Source organism: Myotis lucifugus, unplaced genomic scaffold (genome assembly GCF_000147115.1).
Source record: "Myotis lucifugus unplaced genomic scaffold, Myoluc2.0 scaffold_21, whole genome shotgun sequence".
Lineage (NCBI taxonomy): Eukaryota > Metazoa > Chordata > Mammalia > Chiroptera > Vespertilionidae > Myotis > Myotis lucifugus.
In genome coordinates this window covers 8165879-8189132 of record NW_005871069.1, presented here as the reverse complement: position 1 = coordinate 8189132, position 23254 = coordinate 8165879, and the positions used below count along the sequence as shown (strand labels likewise).

At 50.3% G+C, this 23254-nt stretch overlaps 1 protein-coding gene across 1 annotated transcript in view; it reads left to right on the top strand.

Moving 5' to 3' along the window:
- Positions 1 to 23254, top strand: part of NUP210 (nucleoporin 210) — a 103160-nt gene that overhangs the window by 13636 nt on the left and 66270 nt on the right. The window contains 10 exon segments of the mRNA XM_023751378.1: positions 1760 to 1856; positions 5329 to 5479; positions 7251 to 7383; positions 11127 to 11285; positions 11865 to 11933; positions 13781 to 13887; positions 14536 to 14676; positions 15744 to 15881; positions 17077 to 17232; positions 18956 to 19154. Of these exon segments, the coding sequence (XP_023607146.1) occupies positions 1760 to 1856; positions 5329 to 5479; positions 7251 to 7383; positions 11127 to 11285; positions 11865 to 11933; positions 13781 to 13887; positions 14536 to 14676; positions 15744 to 15881; positions 17077 to 17232; positions 18956 to 19154 (1350 nt within the window).

Here is a 23254-nt window from a genome sequence, read left to right as displayed (position 1 = left end):
AATGGGCTATATTGGGAGTTGGTAGCTGCTCCTCACTGGGTGAGCAGGAAAGGTGTAGGTCCCTGCAGCAGGGAGTGGTGTCCTTGGGTTGGACCCTTGCAGCCAACATGCTTCACTGGCATGGGTTTTACCATCTACCTTCTTACCTAATGCCTGAATACTGGGGAGACAGGTTACTTTGGTCAAAATGCTTTGAGGTTTAAGAAATCACATACCTTTACCTTTTGTTTGCTCAAAATCATTTATTGAGCACCTACAATGTGTGTCCGGCCCTGCCAAGGTACCACAGAGATAAGTGGGACAGTCCTGTCCTCCTGAGTTCCCGGTAATGACAGCACTCAGACAGCTGAGCACACTCTGTGTAGTGGGAGGGCCATGCGCCGGCACTGAGAGCATGGCTCTCCTGCCCGCTAGGCTGGGGTCCGGTTTTTGGGGGAGGAGGATACAGGATCCTTGCAGCTGCCTCCCTCCCTTGGTTTTTGCCCTGTCCTGTTCCCTTTTGCACCCTATGTTCCTCATTGTCCACTCAGGAGAGAACTGGGTGAGTTTTCACAGCAGCTGGGTATTCTGGGTCCTCCCTTGGAGCTCCAAGCTTGTGTCCATTGTGCATGGGGTTTTTCTTCCCTTCTTCTGATCAGTTGCTAAGTTGATGGAAAGACATCTAAGGAATGGTAAGGAATGGTCTCCCTTCATAATAAGTGCCCTGAAAAGTAACGACAGTGACAGTTTTGTGGAACTTTAGATAAGCACTGTTTAACTTGACCTCTGAAACCTCACAGGAGGTGTGGGGTACAGGATCCCAGCCCTCTCTCACTCTAAACACCATGCCCTGTGTGCTGGAAAACGCCTTTCTAGGCTCCAGGCGCTCTGCTTTGGGGGCTGGACAGGCAGGGAATATAGATGATGGGGGTGGAGTGGATGTGGGACAATAGGGTGTGGTGGGGAATGTGGCACACCTGTGATCATGTCCCTTCTAGAGAGGCTGAGCCAGCTAGCTACTGCTCACAGGAATAGAGCCCAGGAGCTTGGACCTTCAGACTTTTCTTTTTTTTAAAAAAAATATATTTTATTGATTTTTTTACAGAGAGGAAGGGAGAGGGGATAGAGAGTTAGAAACATCGATAAGAGAGAAACATCGATCAGCTGCCTCCTGCACACTTCCTCCTGGGGATGTGCCCGCAACCAAGGTATATGCCGTTGACCGGAATCGAACCTGGGACCCTTGAGTCCGCAGCTGACGCTTTATCCATTGACAAACCGAGTTAGGCGGACTTCAGACTTTCAAGAGACAAGGCCAGCTGCACATGGCTTCCATCAGCCCCACCTGAAGCCAGGGGTCTCAGTGTCAAGGGCAGAGACAAGAATCTCTAGATCATGTGAAGCAGCAGCAGTCGGGATCTGCCTCTCTCTGAAGTTCCTTCGCCCCCCCCGCTCTGCGGGCCCTCTATGATACTCTTGAGAGCTGCTGCCTAAACTGTAAAGTGCTTATAGGCGCTAGGGGTGATGGTGTTACGCACTACACTGAACCTGCTGTGAGCAAAGCGGGAGGTACAGTGGGAAGCACACAGCGTTCATCTGAGACAGGTCTGGTTTCACATCCCAGCTTGGCCCCTCACAGCCTCGGGACCCTGATCCTTTAAGCCTCAATTTCCCACTGCCCTCACTCCTCCTTTGCAGGGGCCTGAGGACTTTCCCTTCCCTTGGCCCCAGGGAGTTAACTCGAGCATGTTTACCACCCTTCCCCCATCTGCTCTTATAGGGAACACATTCAGCACCCTGGCTGGACTGGTTTTTGACTGGACGATCATGAAGGACACGGAGGCCAGCCGCTTCTCCGACTCCCACAGTGCACTACGGTGAGAACTACCTCTCCTGTGAAGGGAAATGGGAAAGGGTGTCACTTGGCTCTGAGCGGGCTGGGGGCTTTCATCGTAGTCATTGCTGCTGTCAGTGAGGGGCGGTTGCCAGTATGCCAGCCAACATTCCCCGGGACTGATTTAGGAAAAAGTGTTTTGGCCCACACAGTTGTGTGGGAATTTTGATGCTTTTGCAGCCCATTGGGTGTGTTCTGTGAGCATTTGTCAAGGAGGCTGAGTGTCCAACTATAGAAGAGAAAACTTGTCCCTGGTAATGGGGTACAGGGAAGGGTTCTGTGTGTCCCCAGAGGGCAGTCTTCTATTGGGGGACGATTAATGGGGAGATAGGTTCCAGCTAAGAGGACATTCTCGGATGCAAGAGACTGTGTTCCCAGCACCAGAGTACAGATGGATTCCTCACCTATCTTGACTCAGTCACTCCTCCTAATAGCTACGTGGGCTTACGTAACATGATTTTCTCCACTTTTCAGACAGGAACTTTGAGTTTGAAGCCTTTTGTCTCATATTAGTAAATGGCGTAGATAGAGTTTAAACCAGATCTGTATAAATCTTCACTATGAATATGGTAGCCACCACCTCATCCTGGCTGTTTGCATTTACGTTAGGTAGAATGAGGAGCCCAGGTCTTTAGGTACACTAGCTGCATCTGTGGTGCATATCACTGTGCAGTCAGTGGCTACCACCTGTGGACAGCATGGGTGTGCATCCATCACACCCACAGGTTCTGTGGGCCAGTGGGACAAAGACCCAGGCCTGGGCTTTACCTCGGTGATACTACATTGCCTCATGCTTTATCAATTATGTTTTAAAAGAGTATAATCCCTCTGGGGGCAGGAAAACTTAATTTTTAAAAATGTTGCAGCCATTTTCAGTCTATGGAAAAGTTGCAAGTACAGTACAAAAGGTGGTTTCCCTAAACCAGCGATTTTCAAACAGTGTGCCGCAAGAATTTTTAAAACATGCAATAGCTGAATGGTTAGTCAGGGGCACGTTCCCTTAGATCATCAAGTTAAAAAATGACAACAGCCAACCCAGCAAAGCCATCTGGTGTGAATGAATCAAAATTATAACTCTTTTTTGTCAAATTGGCAAAAATTATAACATGGCTTTTGATGTGCCACAGAATTTTAGTAATTCGTTTATGTGCCACGAGAAGACAAGGATGAAAATTGCTGCCCTAGAAGAGCAGGTTTGCCAGCCTGTCGCCCCATCACCCTGAGGACTTTAATGTGCATTTACTGCCACGAAGGGCACTCCCTGCGTCTCCACAGCATACTCACCAAAATCTATAATCATAAAAGCGTCATATGCTAATTAGACCAGATGTCCTTCTGGACAACCTTCCGGACGAAGCCAGAGCTGCAAGGGAAGCCCGGGTCTCGGGTGCCTGCTGGCAGCTGGAGTGAAGCCCAGGTCCTGCCAGCGGCCAGAGGGAATCTGGTGCTGGCAGCCTGGGGAAGGAAGGCCTACTCTTGCACGAATTTTGTGCATCGGGCCTCTAGTTAGGAAATAAACACTGATGCATACAAGACTTCATTCAAATTGACCAATTATTCCAGTTCCATCCTTTGTGGCAAAAACCCAGCCCAGAGTCCCTCCATGTTGTCCTGTCACTTAGTCACTATCAGCCTGGAACTGTTTCATGGATCTCAGCATGTGTGAAGACTGCAGTCCAGTTATGTTGTAGGAGGTCTCTCATTTGGGGTTTGTTTAATGTTCACTCCCAATTAGACTCAGAGCTTTGCATCTTTGGCAGGAATATAAAAAAGATGAGATTCTGTATTCTTCTAATTGCATCGTGTTACGATTTTGCTGGTCCATCACTGATGTTGATGTTGGTCCATCACTGTCATCACTTGGGTTGGGTGTCTGCCGAAGGCCCCAATATGAAGTCACTTTCTTACCCCCTTGCAATTTGTAAGTATTTTGTGGGGAGCTAAGAGTTCGGTATTTATCCCTTTAAAGGTCTAGCTTAGGGCTGTAGGACACACCCAGGCATGGCTCACAGCATCTCCTGGCAGACATCCTCGTGTCCTGACCCTGCACCCCTAGGCACCCTCCTGGGCCAGAACTCTTCCCGGGACTGGGACCATCAATGTATTACCTGGAAGAGCTCTGGAATTGCTGGTATCTCATAAAGCCTGGGACATGGGCTTGGCAGTCAAAGGTCTGGATTCCAGTCCCGACCTGGTCACTTCCTGCCTGGGGTCTTAGTGAAGGAATGTGACCCTCTGAGCATCAGCTTCCCTCTGAGGGTGGCCCTGTGGGTCAGCACATGGACCGTGTTCAGAGCCCCTGCTGGGCCTGTGCACACTAGATGTTCAGGGAATGCTGGTTCATGGGCCCTTTCTGTGCAGACTGCCAGGCTTCATGCAAACAAAGATCTGGACCAGGGTCCATGAATGTGCAATTTTCATAAGGATGTTGGCGAGTCTGATATAGGAAGTTTCAGGGACACATTTCTAAGCAGCACCAACTAGGGCAACACCTCTCATTTTAGCACGTGGTACCTACCAGGAGTCCTTTCTGTGCCACTGGCCTGTTCTCTGCCACAACAGGCCCCTGAGCTCCCAGTCACCCCATATCTGAGTCCACAGCTAACTGAAATTCCAGGTACTAAGGCGTATTGGAACGAGTGTATTGGGTTTTCATTAAACTCAGCATATGGCACCTAGTAAGATAGGACAAGGAGATAGATCATGGTGCAGTACAGCACCCAGCAGGCCTCGGGGAGAAGGAAAGCATCTCCAGTGGATGGCTCTTGTTCAGGAAGAAAGGTGGGCTTATTTATAAATCACAGGCTGTAGGTAACAGACTGTTTCAAAAGGGTCCCTTAAGCCAGCCATACTTGCCAAACAACACTCTGGGGAGACCCCACACATCTCGACTTCTCTCCCCACCTGGGCGTTCCCCCACAGCCCGACCCTAAAAAGGATAAGATGTGATACGATTCCCTAGTCCTGATGCATTGGGTCATTGAGACTCATTTTCCAGAGGCAGGAGCTAGCCCAGAGGTGGACCGGAACATGGCAAGTGGCCCTGGGGAGCCTGATGGGCATTTTTGACATCACCCTGGCTGAGTCTGTTGTCTGGGGCCTGCTTCTTAGTCTCCGTGGGCCTCATCTTTCACATCTGTGAGAGTGAAGCATTTCTACTAAGTGGGTGATCCTCAAATTTCAGTGTTTATCATAATCACATGTAGATTTTGATAAAATGCAGACTGCCAGGCTTCATGCAAACAAAGATCTGGATCAGGGTCCATGAATGTGCAATTTTCATAAGGATGTTGGCGAGTCTGATAAGGAAGTTTCAGGGACACATTTCTAAGCAGCACCAACTAGGGCAACACCTCTCATTTTAGCACCTGGTACCTACAGGAGTCCTGATAGACAGTGGATGTGTGAGGTTCTTTGGTTCCACACATCAGGTCTGATGACATGTGCTTTTCCAGAATCCTCCCGTTCCTGGAGTCTACCTACACACCTCCTTCCTATATATTAGAAATGGAGAAGGTGGCCAAGCAAGGGGACACCGTCCTGGTGTCCGGGATGAAGACCGGGAGCGCCAAACTCAAGGCTCGCATCCAGGAGGCCGTGTATCAGGTGGGCCTGGGCGCGGGAGGTGCTGGGCTTCCTGGGGAGGGGGCAGGATGCCTGTTCACCCCATATACACATTTCCTCATGGAAGTGAGATGCCTTGCCGTGAAAGTTTCACTGTCATGAAAGGGGAACTTCAAGGTGTGATTCCATGTTTTTGTTAGTTTGGTTTGGGTTTGGGGCCACAGCTTAGCGAGAGGTAGTTGAGGCACCAGAGTGCACCATCTGGAGTCACAAAGCATTTGTTCCATTCTCAGTTTTGAAGGAGGTTCAGGAGCACTGGGATTTTCATTAATTAGCTTACTTTCAACAACTACCCCCTGTGCAAATATAGGGACACATCCAAGCATTGGGGACTCTGCGAACAATCCTGAGTTGCCCTCCATGCTGTCTCTTCCTGTGCCCAACAGAAGCCCTGAGACTGGCGGTTCCATTTGTGAAGGACTAGTGCTCCTCACCCTCCCTCCACCCCCAGTGTTGCCCTGGCCTCACCAGCACCTACTTTTCCATCAGTGCCTCGTTTTGAGAGGGGTACAATAGGAAAAGGGTGGGTTTTGTCACAGTCCTGGCTCTCTCCAGATTCTTGTGGGAAGATGTCTGCCCTGCCTGCAAACTGCAAACCGGAGCTCTTCCTTTTGTTGGCCTGGTTCCTGGGTCACAGGCAGACAGGCAGTGGTACTTCATCTGCCTTTTAATCTGCAAAGTGATAGATGACAGAAACCTCCCCACATTCAGACTCTTTGGCAGATTAGCCAGTAGTTTGGGAGTCCTGGAGGGTTTTGGAAACATGGGAGGTGCCATGGCACAGGGCTGACCCTACAGGACTCTGCTCTTTGGAAACAGTTTGCCTCTTAGGATCCTGGGCCCTTGTGTGGTGTGCAGGGCTGAGATGGACAGGCCCTTTGTCCTGCCTGTGTTGGTAAAGGGCTTCCCTGCCTGCCTTTCTGGGAGGCACCCACCACAAAGCCTGGCCCAAGGGAGGGGCTCTGTATGTTCTTTGATTTTTCAATAAGTCAAGGATATTATTTAACTTATTGTTAAGCCAGGAAACCTGTAAAATGTTACAGCTGAGTCAAAAGAGAACCCAAATAATTTATGAATAGATGCAAAGCTGGTCAATATCCATTGGGCGGTAATCATTTGCACCCCCACCCCCCCAGAGAAAATGGGTTTCCATGTCTGTGGATGGGAATCATCTGCTTTGCCATCAGTTTTCTACAACTTGCAGAGTTGCCAAGCAGTGAGATGGCAATGGAAGGCACGGCCCTGTAGGACCCAGTGGCGATGGTGCACTGCAGTCCACACAGGTGGTCTTTCTCCCACTCAGAGTCACTGAGGAAGAGGCCTTAGTGGGGCTTCACGTTGGTCAGGGACAGGCCCAGAAGCAGGGGCTGAGTGCTCGCAGGAACACATGCCTCCCCTTTCCACGTTGGCCTCAGGTTTCCCAACCCTTCTGTGGAGAGAGCCCCTGAGCCCCTGGTGACCACAGTATCCATGGAAATCACTCCTGGCTCCTCACTTTGCATTCTGTTTAACTTTTATTGTTGTGAATTGAGCTGTAACACACTTAGAGGAAGCGCATGAATGCATTCTTGCGGCACAAGCGCGGCTCCCCTGGGGCTTTGGGATCCGAAGGCATTGCCTCATTCTTTCACCCCTACCTTCCTTGTCCTCACATGAACATACTGAAATGTTCTAAAGGTTCCTTCTCTTGTCCACACCCACTCTCCTGTCCCTGACCCCACCTCACCTGTTCTACCCTCTTCTTTATGCCAAGAATGTCCATGCTGCAGAGGTGAGGCTACTAATTTTGGAGAATATCCTTCTGAACCCAGCTTATGATGTTTACCTGATGGTGGGGACCTCCATTTGCTACAAGGTGCAGAAGATCAGGCAAGGAAAGATTACAGGTGAGTCACCGACTCAGGTAAAACATACATAATATAACATTTACCACGTTAACAGTTCAGTGGCATTAAGTACACTCACATTGTTCAGTAACCATCACCACCATCCATCCACAGAACTCTTCACCTTGTAAAGCTGAAATCTGTCCCCATCCAACACTCTCCATCCCCTTCCCCAATCCACTGCTTTCTGTCTCTATGAATTTACTTCTCTAAGTACCTCAAATAAGTGGAATCAAACAGTACTTGTTTTGTGACAGGCTCATTTCATGTAGCATAGGTCCTCTAGGTTCACCCATGGTGTAGCACGTGTCAGAATGTCCTTCCTTTTTAAGGCTGAATAATATTCCATTGTATAGACGGACTACATTTTGTTTACCCAGTCATCCTTCGGTGGATGCCTGGGTTGTTTCCATCTCTTAGCTATTGTGAATAATGCTGCTGTGAACATGGATGTGCAGATATCAAGTTGAGACCCTGCTTCCAGTTCTTTTGGGTATTTATCCGTGAGCTTCACATTGGACTGGGTTCTACCCTTGGTTTGCCATCGATTGCTGAGCAGCCTTTGCAAGCCATCCCCCGTTTTGAGACTCATTTTCTCCATCAGAGCCCTTGAGGCCTTTCTGCCTGCGCTGTGAGGGCAAATTGAATGGATGGACATAGATTTGTTCTGGAGTTTCAAAGAGCTGTGTACATGTGATACATTTCATATAGTGAGTGTTCTTAATGCAGCACCAATCCTACTAAGAATTATTATTATTGTCATTTTGTTTAGCATTTACACATTTCATGGTTAGAGCACAGGGTGTCAAGAGTCTCTGGAACAAGAGTGTTGCATTCGGGGACCATCATTTGAGGGCCTGGACCTGTGTCTGGGCAGGCGCCTCCCCCAGGTTGGAGGCTGCATGCCTGTGATGCAGGGTGCTGTTTAAGAAGCTGCATGCTTCAGCTTTCAACCAGCTTGGTTGAAAAGACAGCACCTTAGCTGAGAGGAGTATTACTGTGTGGCACCCTTAGAAGGCCACAGAAGCCGAGAACAGGCCACTCCTGCCTCTGGGCCTGGCTCTCTCTGACATGGGGTGCACCCTGAGAACATCCCCACAGTAGGATCGGTGAGGGAGAAGAGGGCTCTTAGTACTTATAGCAGGTGTCTATGTTGCTTGCAGGGTGATGTTTCTACTCAGTCCTGTTGGCGTTTGGATTGCTTGCAAACACGATGGGCACAGTAACCAAATTATTAGACAGAACAAAATGTGGGAATGACATGCTGGCTGATGGAATTGGTATCTGAGAAAGACTTGAGTGATTGGAATGGTGGGATTTATTGACATAAAGTGTCCTGAGGTTTGGAAAACCAACTGCATGGATGGATGGATAGATGTGGGCCGGGTTCCTGTGTCAAAGACAATGTTGGAGGGACTTAGAACCCAGTCCACCCTTGAACCATGGCTGCTCAGAACTAAAGCACACTGGTTGCATGAGCAGGGGCTGGAGTGAGCCCATGCCAAAGCAGGAAGTGAGCCCATGCCATCCTGAGCTCAGGCCACCACCCAGCAACTCCATGGTCATCCCTGGACCCTACCTGGGGCAGGGGACTCTGACGATTAGAAGCACGTCTGGAGAGCCAGCGGGAGGGGTCAGAGACCATGTTTCCTAGGAGAATGTAAGGGCAGCCTTGAGGATGGCCATCTATTCTCTGCAATATGTCTGATCTGGGACTCCAGGAATAGTGGACAGTGACCCTTAACATCTGAAAAGCCTCCCATATTCAGGGCCTCTGACAAGTAGTGAGCCTGCATTATAGGAGGTATTTAAGGAGTCTGTTAGGCTCCTCCTCATTTTTATCATTTTAAGGTTTTGTATATACATAGTAGGGCAAAAGTAGGTTTATCATCTTTCATATGGCAGTAATATAATGATTTATAAATAGTAATACAAGAATGGAGGGGATAAGGGAGGGAGGACAAAATGAAAGAAGGTGAAGGGATTAGCCAAAGAACATATATGCAGAACCCATAGACACAGAAAACATTGTGGTGCTGGCCAGAGGGAAGTGAGGGGCTTGGGTAGTTGGGTGGAGGTGGGCAAAGGTGGGGAGAATGGGGACATCTGTAATAGTGTCAACAATTAAAAAATAAAGTTAAAAAATAAGAATGAACTGTTTCACATGCTCACAACTGTAAACATACTTTTGTCTGGTCTGTATAGTTATGTCTGAGTTGTGCAAGGTCCCTCGAGAGTCAATATATTCATTTGGAGAACTTTAGACAGGGAGGCAGCTAGTGCTTCAAAAAGCAGCGTAAAGGAAAGCTGCCCTACTGAGTGAGCAGTGGCACCATCTCATTTTACTATGACCTGCATCCTTGACACACTGTGGCCACATGCTGAACACTGGTGCATACTCCGCTCAAATCACAACAGCGCTGCCGGGCTCCCCAGTTAGAGGCAAGGAAATGAGCAGTGTACGCACTTTAAGTGACTCAGCCCTAGGCCAGAATCACCTGGCGGGCCTGTTCACAGCACTGGGGCCACCCCCTGAGTTTGCTTCAGCAGATCCCCATCCCCAAGGGCCCACTATGTGAGGTTCCCAGGTAAGGCTGCTGGTCCAGGGACCACACGTGAGAACCCTCTGCTCTAGGGTAGAATCTTGGGGACTAATCAGAGCACACAAAAGATTCCCCAGTACAGGAAATGGGCAAGTTGCCTTCCTTCAGATTCAATCTGAAGGCTGCTCCAGCTGAAATTTCTCCCAGGGCTGAGCAGGGAAGTTGTCCTGCATTCTCTATGGCCTCTTTCATCTCTTGCTGGATGGCTGGAACATGGCCACTCCTCCTGGCCTTGGTGAGTGGGTTACTTGACAGGAAACTGGCAGAGAGGGCGTGTCAGAGTGGTGAGACTCGAGACTCGGTGGTCTCAGTCCCGGTCTCAGTCCCAGGTCTGTGGGACCACTCCCAAGCTTCTCATTTCATTTCCACAGCACTCATTTCCACAGCACTCCCATCTCGAGATGCAGGCATCGGGAGTGCCTGTTTCAAGGGTTGCTGAGGAACAAAATGGGGTAATGTGCACATACTAGTGGAACGTTGGCTCAGTCCCACACCATCTTGGTTTCCTGGTCAGCAGTAGCCACTTAGATCAAAAGTGCTTGTGCGGGAGATTGACAGAGAGGGTAGGTTCTGTCAGCTGTTATTTCCCAGGGAAATTGTTTTCATCCTGGCCCCGCTGAGCTAGTTCTCTCTACAACACAGCATGGAGCAGGGAAGTATTGATGATGGTCAGGATTAGCAACAGAGAAGATTCTTTGCATATTCTAGACTCAGCTCCCCAAAGCATGTGGCACACCAGGGACCAGCACCTTTTCTGGAAACTTCCAGGGGATACCCAGCCCAGGGAGCCCCATCCGGACTTTAGGTGCAGCAGAGTGCACTTCTGCAGTGAACACAAAAGGGCCTTGATATTCCGCAAGCAGGAGGCCCTGTGACAGAGGCTGTGCTAAATTTTAAAAAGCAGCATTTGGCAGCCTCAAAAAGCTGATTGCCTCTAGGATTCATGAAGAGTGTCAGCTTTCTCCACAGGCATGGGAAATAATACTAAAACTTAAAGTGTTGAAAAAAATAAGCAAAAAAATATCATGTAGCTGTACTGGCAGCAGGGATTCAGGGTGCGGTTGACATATCGGCTCCTGACGTTTCCTATCTTCTCGCTCCCTCTCTCCCACCTGGCTCTCTTTGGGTTTTGGTGGCCAGAACTCTCAATGCCTTCAGATCAGTACCAACTGCAGCTTCAAGACCACATCCAGGGCCCTACGGGAGACCCCAGCCGGCCTGTGGCTGTCTTGGCTCAGGACACAACGACGGTCACTGCCGTGCAGCTGGGACAGAGCAGCCTGGTCCTGGCCTACAAGAGTATCCTTTCCTCGGGCCAGCACGCCCCATGCAAGTCCTCAGTGCGGGGACTATCCTTTCCTCAGACCAGCATGCCCGATGCATGTCCTATGCTCAGGGGATCTGCTGTTTGGAAGGGGAGTCTTTTTCTCCTTGGAAGCTGGGCTAGGCTAAAAATAGCCCTGTTTTCCCTCAAGGTCTGAAAATCAGAAAGATTGCTCACCTCTGTGGGTGACTCACTGGAGAAGCTCCCGCATGGGAGCTGGTTGTGGGCCTGGAGCCTCACTCCCAACTCCAGAACGCCTGCGATCTCTTCTAAGGGGCTGGCTGAAGCTGTTTCCACAATGGTGTCATCCCTTGTCTCAGACTTGGGGTGTCTGTGTGCCTCCAGTGTCCTCTGCAGAGACCCCCTTTGCTGGTGTAGGAAGCACGGAGTGATTCTGATTCTGGAAACGGCTCTGCCCCACTTGACACCAGGCAGGGAAGTTTCCCTCCCTCCTCTGTCCATGTGGTGGGTGATGGGAGCCATCCTACCCATGCTGAAGCCTGCCAGCTGGTTTACTCACCGCCTTGTGTTTTGTTCCTTAATGAGGAATTCAGGTATCCGTATGCAGGGTGCTTCCAGGTTACCTAACAGCACCATCTACGTGGTGGAACCCGGATACTTGGGTGAGTATGGGCATCCTAGGTCCTGGATGCTGTTCTTTTTTTATTACATGAGTTAGGAAAATAAAATAAAAGTAACAACTCCCCAGAGGATGCTTCACTCTGACCAGCTCGACCAGCTGGGAGGCCTGGGGCCATCAGCACCCACCTGCCCTTGCCAGGGCTGCTCCTCAGTCCTTCCCCTGTCCGAACCCAGAATCTGTCAGAGGCTAGATGGGGTCAGGGAGGTGGCCAGCTCGTCAGGAAGAGAAATGGGATAGGGTAGAGTGGGGAAGGGCTTTGTCTCTCGCTGGCTTTCATAGCAGGGCTCTGTCCAGACCTGATCATGGCCATGGACATTTGGAGGTGAGAAGGGCCCCTGAGGTACCATGATAGTTGGTAGATGTCTCCTTGGGGAGGAAGGGGAGGCTTTTGTCAGGAGGAGGGGAGGAACCCATAGCCATGGGTACAGCCAGTGCCTGGGAGCTTCCATGACAGATGAGGACTTGAGATGTGTCCGGGACACTCCGGGTCACCAACGCAATACTTCTTTTGGTCTGGGCTTGCTCACCTGTTGAGTGCAGTGACATGGAGCAGCAACCCCAAAGTTTTCTTGTGTGCTGCCATGTCAGATTGCTGTTTGGTGCAGCCTCTGTGGATGATGTGGTGACACCAGGCAGGATGACCCTGCGTGTCTTAGGAGCTCCACTTACTTAGAAATGCCTCCTTGGCATCTCCCAGCTGTCTGGTCTATGCTGGGCAGGGTGTTCCAGAAGGCAGACAGGATTCTTGGTGCTTGGTGTTGTGGGGAGAGGCCAGCACAGCAGGCAGTGACAGGACAGCTGGGAGGGTTAATGAGAGTGCAGAGAAAGGCTTCAGGGATATGCTAATTGAGGCAGGCCTTTTCTAAGAAGCTGCTTTTGCTGGTGGGTCATCATGGCTCAGAGAGCAGCATGGGTAATGGTGTGGAGGTGAGAAAGCACATAGCATCACAGGGGCAGCAGGCAGCTGGTGTGGCATCTACTGTGGGAACAAAGCAGGGGGCCTGGAAGCAGTGCAGGCTCACTCGGGGAGCGTACCCAGTGCCAGGCCTCATGCAAACCTGTGCGTTTAGAATGTAGATACAATGCGGGTTCAGAGTGCAGCCCTAGGGTAGACTCAGAGTATAGCCTCACTGTGGACTCAGAGTGTAGACCCACTGTGAATTCAGAGCATATACCTACTGTAGATTCAGAGTATAGCCTTACTGTGGATTCAGACTGTAGACCCCCTGTGGTATCAGAGCATAGACCTACTATGGGTTCAGAATATAGACTCACATGGATTCAGAGTGGGCCTACTGTGTATTCAGAGTATATATCAGTATGGGATTTTGACTTATTATGGACAGGGTCAAGTTTGAGTGAGTATTGAGCAGTCAAGTGTGGGATTGTCCTGGGGAATCTTAGAGATCAGCTCAGGTTTGTAGGGCTCAGCGCTGAAGCCCAGCATCAGATCCCACAGTCATTAACAGCTGGACTTTTTCCATGGAGGAATATAGGTGAGCGGTTGTGGGCTATCTAGGTGAGTGCTATGGGGCCCTTCCAGTGAGCAGTTATAGGTCTCTCCAATTGAGTGGTCTAAGCTCTTCCAAGTAGGTAGTTGTGGGCCCTCCAGGTTAGTAGATGTGAGTCGTCCAGGTGAGTGGTTGTAGGTACCTTTAAGTTGAGCATTTGTATGTCTCTTCAGGTAAGTGGTCTGGGCCCTTCCAGATAGGTGGTTGTGGGGCCTCCAGGTAAGCAGTGTGGGCCCTCGTGCTAATGGTGCTTGGTCCCATCCTGTATGTCCCTGTGGCCTGAGTCATCAGATGCTGCCACTTGCCTTTCTTACAGGATTCACAGTCCACCCTGGTGACAGGTGGGTGCTGGAGACTGGACGCGTATATGAAATTACCATTGACGTGCTTGATAAGTCTGGCAACAAGGTCTACCCATCTGATGTGAGTGCCTGCCTAGGGTCCTGGGGTGGGGATGGGGGCAGGGATGGGGAGGTGGAATAGCTTCTAAATGAGCTGCCCCCAAAGAACAGGGGTCCCCATGCAGGCAGGCTGAGTTCAGGAACTTCCTAGTGGTACTGTTAGGCCTACAGTAGGCATTGTGTGGGATCCATGGGGCATCTTGAGGACCAGTACACCTGTGCATCTGCACCCCACAGACTCACTCCCACAGAGCTGAGCAGGAGAAGAGGCTGCAGGCAGCAGGATTGAGGAAGTGGTGGTGAGGAGGTGGTGTCTGCCAGCTGTGATTAGCTGTAAGGGTTTCAGTGTCCTTTACTGTATTTGGTGGTGTCCTTGCTGGGACCTCAGGGCCTATGAAAGCTGACTGCAGGCTTTTAGCTCCCAGGAGCCCCACGGGGTAACTATAGCAGGAGCACTGGGTCATCAGGTCAGGCAGGGAGGGAAGCCCGGGAGGGGTCAAGGCCAGTGTGGGCTTTGTCCAGCTTGTCTGCTGGCTTTTGGAGGCCTGCGAGCCTCAGGGCCCTTCGCCTGGCCTGACTGCTGCTTTCAGGTCACATGGCTTCTGGCCTGCATCTGACTTTCCTGGGTTGTCTGAGAAGCACCTCTCACCCACCCTGCCTCGCCTTCCAGAACATCCGCATTGAAACTGCACTTCCCTCTGAGTTCTTTGAGGTGCTCTCTTCTTCAAAGAATGGGTCATCCCATCAGGTCAGGCCAAGAAAGAGAGGCCAGACGGCTGTGGAGGCAGCCCTCACCTCCGTGGTAGATCAGGTAAGTCGGCGCCCCACATCCACCTTCTGTGCCCCACAGGCAGAAGTGTTCACCCAGGCTGGATGGGAGCCCTGGGGAGTCAGGGACCCAAGCTCGGCCTGTGTGTTCCTCTCACAGGTACCTTGAGGGTCCCTCTCTCTCTGGGCTCACAAAGGATGTCTGGGGGCGGCTTTGGGCTCTTCCTGTCACCTGTCCTCACACCAGGCCAGAGGCCCTCTTCCTCTGCCAGCCCCCTGTAAGAGTGAGCCTGCACCTTTGGGAAGAGGCCAGAACTCTTGCTGAGGAACAGTGTTGGGCCCCTGCATCCAGCTGCACCAACCAGGAGCCACCAGCATCCCTTTGGCTGTTTTGGCTGTGGGTCCTTCAAAGTCTCTTTTATTTTTAAAGTTTTTACATAGACATATTTTTTAAGTTTATCTTTATCATTGAGAGTATTACAGATGTCCCCTTTTTCCTATTGATCTCCTCCACCCCTCAACCTCCCTACCCCCCCAACCCCAAGACCTTCATGGTACTATTGTCTGTGTCCATGGGCTATGCATATATGCATATACGTTCTTTGGTTAATCTCTCCCCAGCTTCAAAGTCTTTCCATTTTTTCCTGTACTTAAAAGGCCAATCAGTTTTAGGTGGGAGTAATTCTTTACTGATGGGAACATTGGCATGACTGTTCTCATCTGCCTACCCTGCACCGACCTCTAAGAGGCAGTAGAAAGAAATGGCGTGTGGATCGCACTGCAATTCCTACCCAAATCTTCCCTGGGGGCTTTGGGCGAGTTGCTTTAGCATACCACACCTCAGTTTTCCCATTGTAAAGTGGAGATACCCACATCCATTCTGTCAGGGGGTCCCTGAGGATGAAGTCAAGCAGCATTTACTCCAGTGGTCATTATAGAGCCGCACAAAGCCATCTCCAAGGAGATGGAGAGGCTGCAGGTTATCTGGCATTTCCTTCCCACTCCCCCTTTGTGTCTGATCCCCAGGGAGGGGCAGGGGTCTGCTTTGACTGGGAAAACTGCTGCAACCTGGTTGTCATGGTGATGTGGGGCACCCTCATCCCTTTGTAGGATGGAGGGGTCCACATGTTACGAGTGCCTGTGTGGAACCAGCAGGAGGTGGAAATTCACATCCCCATCACCCTCTATCCCAGCATCTTGACATTTCCGTGGCAACCAAAGACAGGCGCCTATCAGTACGTGATCAAGGTAACTGGGAGCCCCAAGTCTGGCTGCACTCCTTTGGGCGTTTCCATGGGATTGAGACTTTAGGACATTATGTTTCATCTAATATTATCTTCTAGGTTGGGTTCTAGGGGCTGGAGAGAATTTAAAATCAGAGAGTCTTTATTCTTTATTTCTGAGGTTTCTATCACAGCTGTACATTTTGATAATCAGAAAAAAAACCTGAAAAATAGAAAGTAAAGCAAAATAAAGAAAACCTGGAATACCGATATAACTTCCATATACATTTGGTGTTTTTTTTTTAAATTATTGATTTTAGAAAGAGAGGAAGGGAGGAAGAAAGAAGGAAAGACAGAAACATTGATTTGTTGTTTTATTTATTTATGCATTCATTGGTTGATTCTTGTATGTGCCCTGACCAGGGATCGGACCTACAACCTTAATGTATTGAGACAATGTTTTAACCAACTGAGCTACCTGGCCAGGGCCACATACATTTGTTTTTGTAAAAAAATTGTTTTCCCAAAGCAGTGTAAATATTCGTAGAGAAAAAATTGAAATGTAAGAGAAAATGTCTCCAACCCTGTTATTTACCAAGTGTTCTTGGGCATTTGTCAGCATGGACTGATTGATTCCTTTGGGCCTTTTGAACCCTTGAGGGCAGCATGTTCCCCATCAGTCCCCACCTCCCTGGCAGTGATGACAGGTGTCCTGTCTGTGCACTGGTGCCCACTGCCAGGTGTGTCACCGTCCTGGCCCCTCTTGGGTTCTAAGGTGGTGGCCCCTGTTCTTGGGCTGGCGGACTGTTTTTTACTTCATGGCAGATGGCTAGGAGTGGGCAGGGGTGTGTGCTGGGAGGGAGCATTGTGTCTGGTCAGAGGCAGCATCCTGCACTGGGCCCCATGGCCTAGGGTCCATCCATTCCAGCCTGGGCTCTGGGAGGTACCCCTGGGCTCTGGGGCCACTGTCATGGACATGTGGGTATGTGTACGTCAGCCACAAGGTCCCTAGAATGTGAGGACTAGACCGGGGTAGAGTGGAGAGAGCAAGGCATGGAGGCAGCCTCCAGTCAGGCATGGGGTGGATGACATGTTTTTCCTTGCAGTGGGGGACACTGATGTGTGAGTAGGTGTGAGTGGGGGTGAATGTGAGTGGGTGTGTGTGAAGCAGAGAGAGGCCATGCGGGTGCACTGATTAGATGATGATTTTTTTCCCCTAGGCCCATGGCGGGAGTGGGAACTTCAGTTGGTCTTCATCAAACTACGTGGTTGCCACAGTCACTGTCAAGGGTCTGATGACCACAGGCAGTGACATGGGACTCAGTGTGATCCAGGCTCATGATGTTCAGAACCCGCTCCATTTTGGGGAGATGAAGGTGAGACATCAGAGGCCAGGACAGCCCAGGGGGTAATGTCTAGGCCTCAGGCTTAATTCAGAATCACCCTTTAGCCCTTGGTCTTATACTTAATGTTGGCAACAGGTGAAGTGGTGGTGGATCAGGCCCTAGCCCTGCCCTTGAGGAGCTCCCAGCTGCATCAGGGAGATGGGAATGGCATCCCACACCAGGCAGGGGATGGGACCAGAAGGGCCAGGGTCAACATAGCTGGAGTTTTTCGAGTGGAGAACACAGAACACAGGAGATAACCAAATGAGCTATTCTAGAACATTTGCCAGACCTAAAACATACAACTCTCCAAATTGGAAGGGTCGCTGACTGTCAGGTTGTAAGTGCCCAGTGAAAGGAAAGCCCAGGACTCCAGGAGACCCGGCCCAGCCTCTCCTCTGCTTCTTGTTCAGATACAGTCAGGAGTCCCCTGTCCCCGGGCTCCACACCTGGCTTTTGACCCCAAGTGATGTGGGATCAACTCACTCAGCAAAGGCCACAGGTGAGAGTGGTCATCTGCAGCTGAGCCTGGTGGCCTCCTGACCCCACTTCTTTCCTTCCTCCCTGACCCTTTCATTACTTCACTTAGGGCAGAAATTGAAGGTCCATTCATGATGTGTCTAATACTGACCTTCTCTTATATTATTTGGGATATTGTTGATAGGCTATTTTGTCTTTTTATTGTCACACAAACACACACATCCCTACCTTAAAATTTATCTAAGTTTCATATGAAGAGGGTTGTAATGGAGACCCTTTAGCTACAGCATAATTGTGAAATATTAGGATAAACTCTAACCACCTTGCCCCTCCCCATCTCCCAAGCTTCTTCATCTCAGTAAATGTGCCACCTTCCACCCAGTTACTCAGCCAAAAGCCAAGGACAATTCCCTGATGGGCAGTGTATAATGGTGAGAGCCTGGCTCTCGGGGCTGGACTGCCTGGGCCAGACACCACCATGCTTCAGCCCAGATAGGTTCTTTAACCTCCCATGCCAGTTTCTTCATCAAGTATTGAGGTTGGTATTAGAACCTTCTTAACAAGGAGACTGAGAGGAGTCAGTGAGTTAGCAATATTCTCCTAACTGAACCTGGAGTCTGGTAAGTTTTGTTTATACAAAGATTGTTGTTTTTTAAAATATATTTTTATTGATTTCAGAGAGGAAGGGAGAGAGAGAGTGATAGAAACATCAATGATGGGAGAATCATTGATCAGCTGCCTCCTGTGTGCCCCACGCTGGGGATCGAGTGCACACCTGGGCATATGCCCTGACTGGGAATAGAACTGTGACCGCCTGGTTCATAGGTCGACACTCAACCCACTGAGCCACACCTGCTGGGCAGAGATTCATTGTTTTTGATGATGGCTCTCTCTCACCCTGTACACTGCCTTCTTTATATTTTTTCAATGTGCTGAGGTGGTACATGCCTCAGGATCTTTGCTCGGACCATCTCTTTTCCCAGAATGTCTTTCCTCCAGACTTTTGTGGCTCTCAGATCTAAGCTCCTACATCACCTTTTCAGAGAGGTCTTCCCTGACGGCTCTATCCCTGAACATTACCTCAGTCCCCAGCACACACCCGCATGCCCCTCAGGCTTGGTCTTCTCACTGATATATAGTTGGTACCCAGCACACAGTACTGTTAGTAAATCCGAGCAGCAGGTCTTTCCTCTCCCATGGAGCCTGATGACCTAATCAACTCCCTGTCTTCCAGGTGTATGTGATTGAGCCCAGAGGCATGGAGTTCACCCCATGCCAGGTGGAGGCACGAGTGGGCCAGACCCTGGATCTGCCCATAAGGATCAATGGCCTAATGCCTGGCGGGGCCAACGAGGTGGTCACCCTGAGCGACTGTTCCCACTTAGACTTGGTGGTCGAGGTGGAGAACCAGGGCGTATTCCAGCTGCTTCCAGGTAAATTAGCACTGATGAGCAGGTGCCAGATAGTAGTGGGTTGACGCCTTATGTTCAACATGGGCTGCTCTAGGCTCCTAAATACAGTGGGGCCTTGACTTACGAGTGTCCCGACTAACGAGTTTTTTGAGATACCAGCTGTCTCTCTGCCGATTTTTTTGCATTGAGTTGACAGAGTAATTTGAGTTAACGAGCTCCTTAACGAGCTCGGAACGAATTAAACTCGTAAGTCAAGGCCCCATTGTAGAGGGCTTGAGGCAGCAGGGGTCACAGCATGAGAAATGGCATTTGTCTCCTTGTGCTCCATCAGCAATGGTCTGATTTGGATCTTACCTGCCATGTGACCTATTGTTGTCACTGTGCTCTCTCAGCCTGTTTCCACATCTCTAATGCGATAGCATACTAAATAGAATTGCATGTCACAGTGCCTATTGCAGCACCTGGACTGTAGTAGATGCTCAGAATACACTGTTGCCCAGCTGGCGTGGCTCAGTGGTTGAGCATCAACCTATGAACCAGGAGGTCACAGTTCGATTCCCGGTCAGGACATATGCCCTGATTTCGGGCTCGATCAATGATTCTCTCTCATCATTGATGTTCCTATTTCTCTCTCGCTCTCTCTGCCTTCCTCTCTGAAATCAATATATATATATATATATATATATATATATATATATATATATATAAATAATGTTTTTTTTTTAAAGAATACACTGTTGATAAGGGGATTTGGTTAGGGACAGAATCACAACACCTTTGAGACATGTGTGGTCTAGCCCTCCAGAGCCATCAGCGCCCCACGCAGGGTTTGCGGGGGGAGGGGGGGGGTGTTGGTGTCAGTGGTGTTGGTGGCAGTGGAAGCTTGTTAATTTATAGGGTGTCAGCCCTGCCAGGTACAGGTAAGTGAGCCTCTGTGTATGCCCTCCTTAGACTTCACAACCATCACAGGAGGAGGAACTGGTGTTGGGCCATGTGTCAGATAAAGAGACTGAAGCTGTGTAGCCATCCAAGGTCACAAAGGGCACAGGGTGTGATGGTATGCAGATCCGAGTATGTCTGGGATACTGATCTGAAGCCTCAGTCCTCCAAAAAGTGGGTTTTGCAGGGAAGTCAGCTCAGGGGCAGCAGAGAGCTCCTCTTCAGTGTGCAGATGAAGAAAAGCAAGGACTAAGGTTTGAGCAGGGGTGGAAGTAACAGGGAAACAGGGAACAGCATTCAGTGCGTGGGGCTCCTGAGGTGGGCATGTCCAGGGACGTGGGCACACGCATTGGACCTGGAATGGCTGAACTTGTTGAATCCTGAATTGTGGGAGGGCACTGGAGGGCTTGGACCTCAGTATCCAGGCAGTGGGGAGCCACTGACGGTCTGTGAGCAGAGCAGTGCGGCTTGATCCTGATGGGGCTGGGAAGAGGTGTTTGTAGAGTGGCCCGAGGTGCTGAGCAGCTTTCCACACCAGCGTCACAGCGTGGCTACCCATGGAGCCCTGTGAACTCGGAGCTGCGCAGAGGAAGGACAAGCTATGCCAGGTCCTCTCTGACCATCCAGGAAAACCAGCTGTGGGAGATCTTAAGTGTTCTTGGTGAGGCAACAATTTAGGGTGGAGGAAAACATTAGCGCGTGGGAGAGTCCTGCTGGCGGCAGGGAAGAAGCCTGCCTCCCAGTCCCCCACAGGTGTCCTGGAGGGGAATCCGCAGGCTCGGCCCAGGCGCTGGGTAAGCATCCAGGAGTCCAGGAATAAAGGACAGGCCTTGGAATTCCACACTCCTGGGTCTGAGCACCCCTTCTTCAATATTGGCTGAGTTGCCCAACCTCTCTGAGCCTTGGATTCTTCATGTATAAAGTGGGGATACCGGCCCCTTGCCTGCTGTGAGGGTTACAATGAATGTCCCTCAGCCCAGAGCCGGGGTTTGATCCTGAAGACAGCCCGGAGACAAGTCCTGTGGCAGCAAAATTTCCCTTAGAAAGCTCCTTAAGTGTCCCCCAATGTAGAGTACATGTGGCTTTCTGGAGGCTTGTGGTAGGGCCCAGGTAACATGAGAAGCCTAGTCAGGGTAGAAAGGCGATGGCATCATGGAAATCCGTGGGACTCAGGACCAGATGGGGTCAGTAGATTGAGTGACACCTGCCCTAGGGCACAGGAGGCTCATGGAAGAGAAACATGAGGACCGATAGGATCCCAGTTAGGCTGAGAGGGTCCTTCTCTTTCTCCGTCTCCCCCCCTAAGTGCAGGTCCTTGGTCTTGACCAAGTTAAGACACACCTGATGGAACTCAAGCCCTGGTTCTTGGAAAGGGCTCGACCAGGATCCCAGGCAACACCCCTACCAGCAGCATTTGAGTAATTTGGGGCCTCACCCTCTTCCTGCTGGACTTGCCACTGGGATCCCATTTCTGCCTTGTCCTCGTCATGGAAGCCCCCTTAAGAGCCCCTTGGGGTTGTGGGTGTTACTGTGAACTTCTTCACGGAGCCCCCAGGATTGGGCTTGACCAGGTTGACCTCTGGGGGTGGCAACCCCACAGCTCTTGTCCCCACCCAAGCCCTTTCTCTGTTCTCAGACTCAGCTGATTTCTAGCCCCTTGTTCACTGAGCACCTCCCAAGTGCTATGCCCTGGGGTCCCCTGGTTACCATGAGAGCTGTGGTCTCACCTTCATGGCCTTTACAGTCTAGTAAGACAGATGGTGCAATGGGCAGGAGTGGTGCTGGGACAGTGTGCCAGTGTGGGAGCAAGGGTCCTGGGGGCTCTGTCTCACTCCTGGCCATGAACCCACCAAAATGCCCAAACACGTTCCCCAGAAGAGATGTGCTGAAGAAAGTGCCTCCGCCAGTTTGGAGGGGTGCAGGAAGGCTGAGACCTGAAGGAAGGGACTGGGAGGAAATGGGAAGAATATTCCAAGGAGCAGGAAGAGTGTTGTAAGCTAGAGACAAGAAAGGATGTGGCACACTCCGGCTCCTGCCAGGTTGGGGCAGGTGGGCCTCCACTTTCCAGGGCAGGTCCTTGGCACCAGAGTAAGCCCCTTGGGGCTCCATCTTCAGCATCTTCCTACAAAGGGCCCGCCTCCCTACTTATAATTCAGAGTCATGTCCAGATAAACGTTTGTGCAGACTCCTTGTACCTGACTGGAAGACAGCAGGGTCCATACTCAGACCCATCATGTCCCTGTTGTTTTTGTGTAATGTGGACACAGATGGCCCATTTGGCAGTTTCAGTTTTCAGGAGCTCCTGGGCTCTGCCTGTGGACTCTGGCCTGCCCTTCTTGGTGGGCACAGCAGTGGCCATTGGCGAAACAGCATGCATTGAAATGTGTCCTAAGGGTGGAGGAGATTGTTCTCAGATGTCCACAGCAGCTCTTTGACTAATTGCCCCAAACTGGAAAGAACCCAAATGCTGATCAACTGGTGAATGGATAAGCAGACTGCGGAACATCCTGGCAGTGGAGAACTTCTCAGCAATGCAAAGGAAGCAAGCCATTGATCACGCAGCAGCATGGCCAAGTTTAAAAAATACACTGCATGAGATGAGCCAGACATGAAGAGTGCAGTTTGTGGATGTGTAGTGTGAGGCAAACCGGTCCATGTGGAGACTGAGTGTAGAGCAGTGGTTGCCAAGGATGGGGTCTAGGGGAGGAGGGTGACTGCTCATGGGTATGGAGTTTCTTGCTCGGGGTGAAATGCTCTAAAATTAGTGGCGATAGTTGCACAACCCCATGAATATGTTAAAAACCACTGAATTGCATGTGCATTTTAAATGGGTGATTCTGCAGTATGTGATTTATATTTCAGTAAAACTAGTATTAAAAAAAAACTAAACTATGGTGGAAAAAATCAGAATGGTATAGTGATGGCCTGTAGGGGAGGAGTGGCTGGGGATTGCCTTGGAAACCACATGAGGGACCTGGGGCGGTGGGGATGGTTCTGCACGTGGGGGATTGGGGCTTCCGGATAGCCAGAATTCATGGTCTGGTCTGTGCATTTCACTGTGTGTAAATTTGATTTTTAGAAAAACAGAACCATAAAGAAATATTAAACTGTAGATAATTACCTGTTTGATAAAGTATTTAGAATGAAGTATTCTGACACCTGCAACTTACTTTTAAATGCAT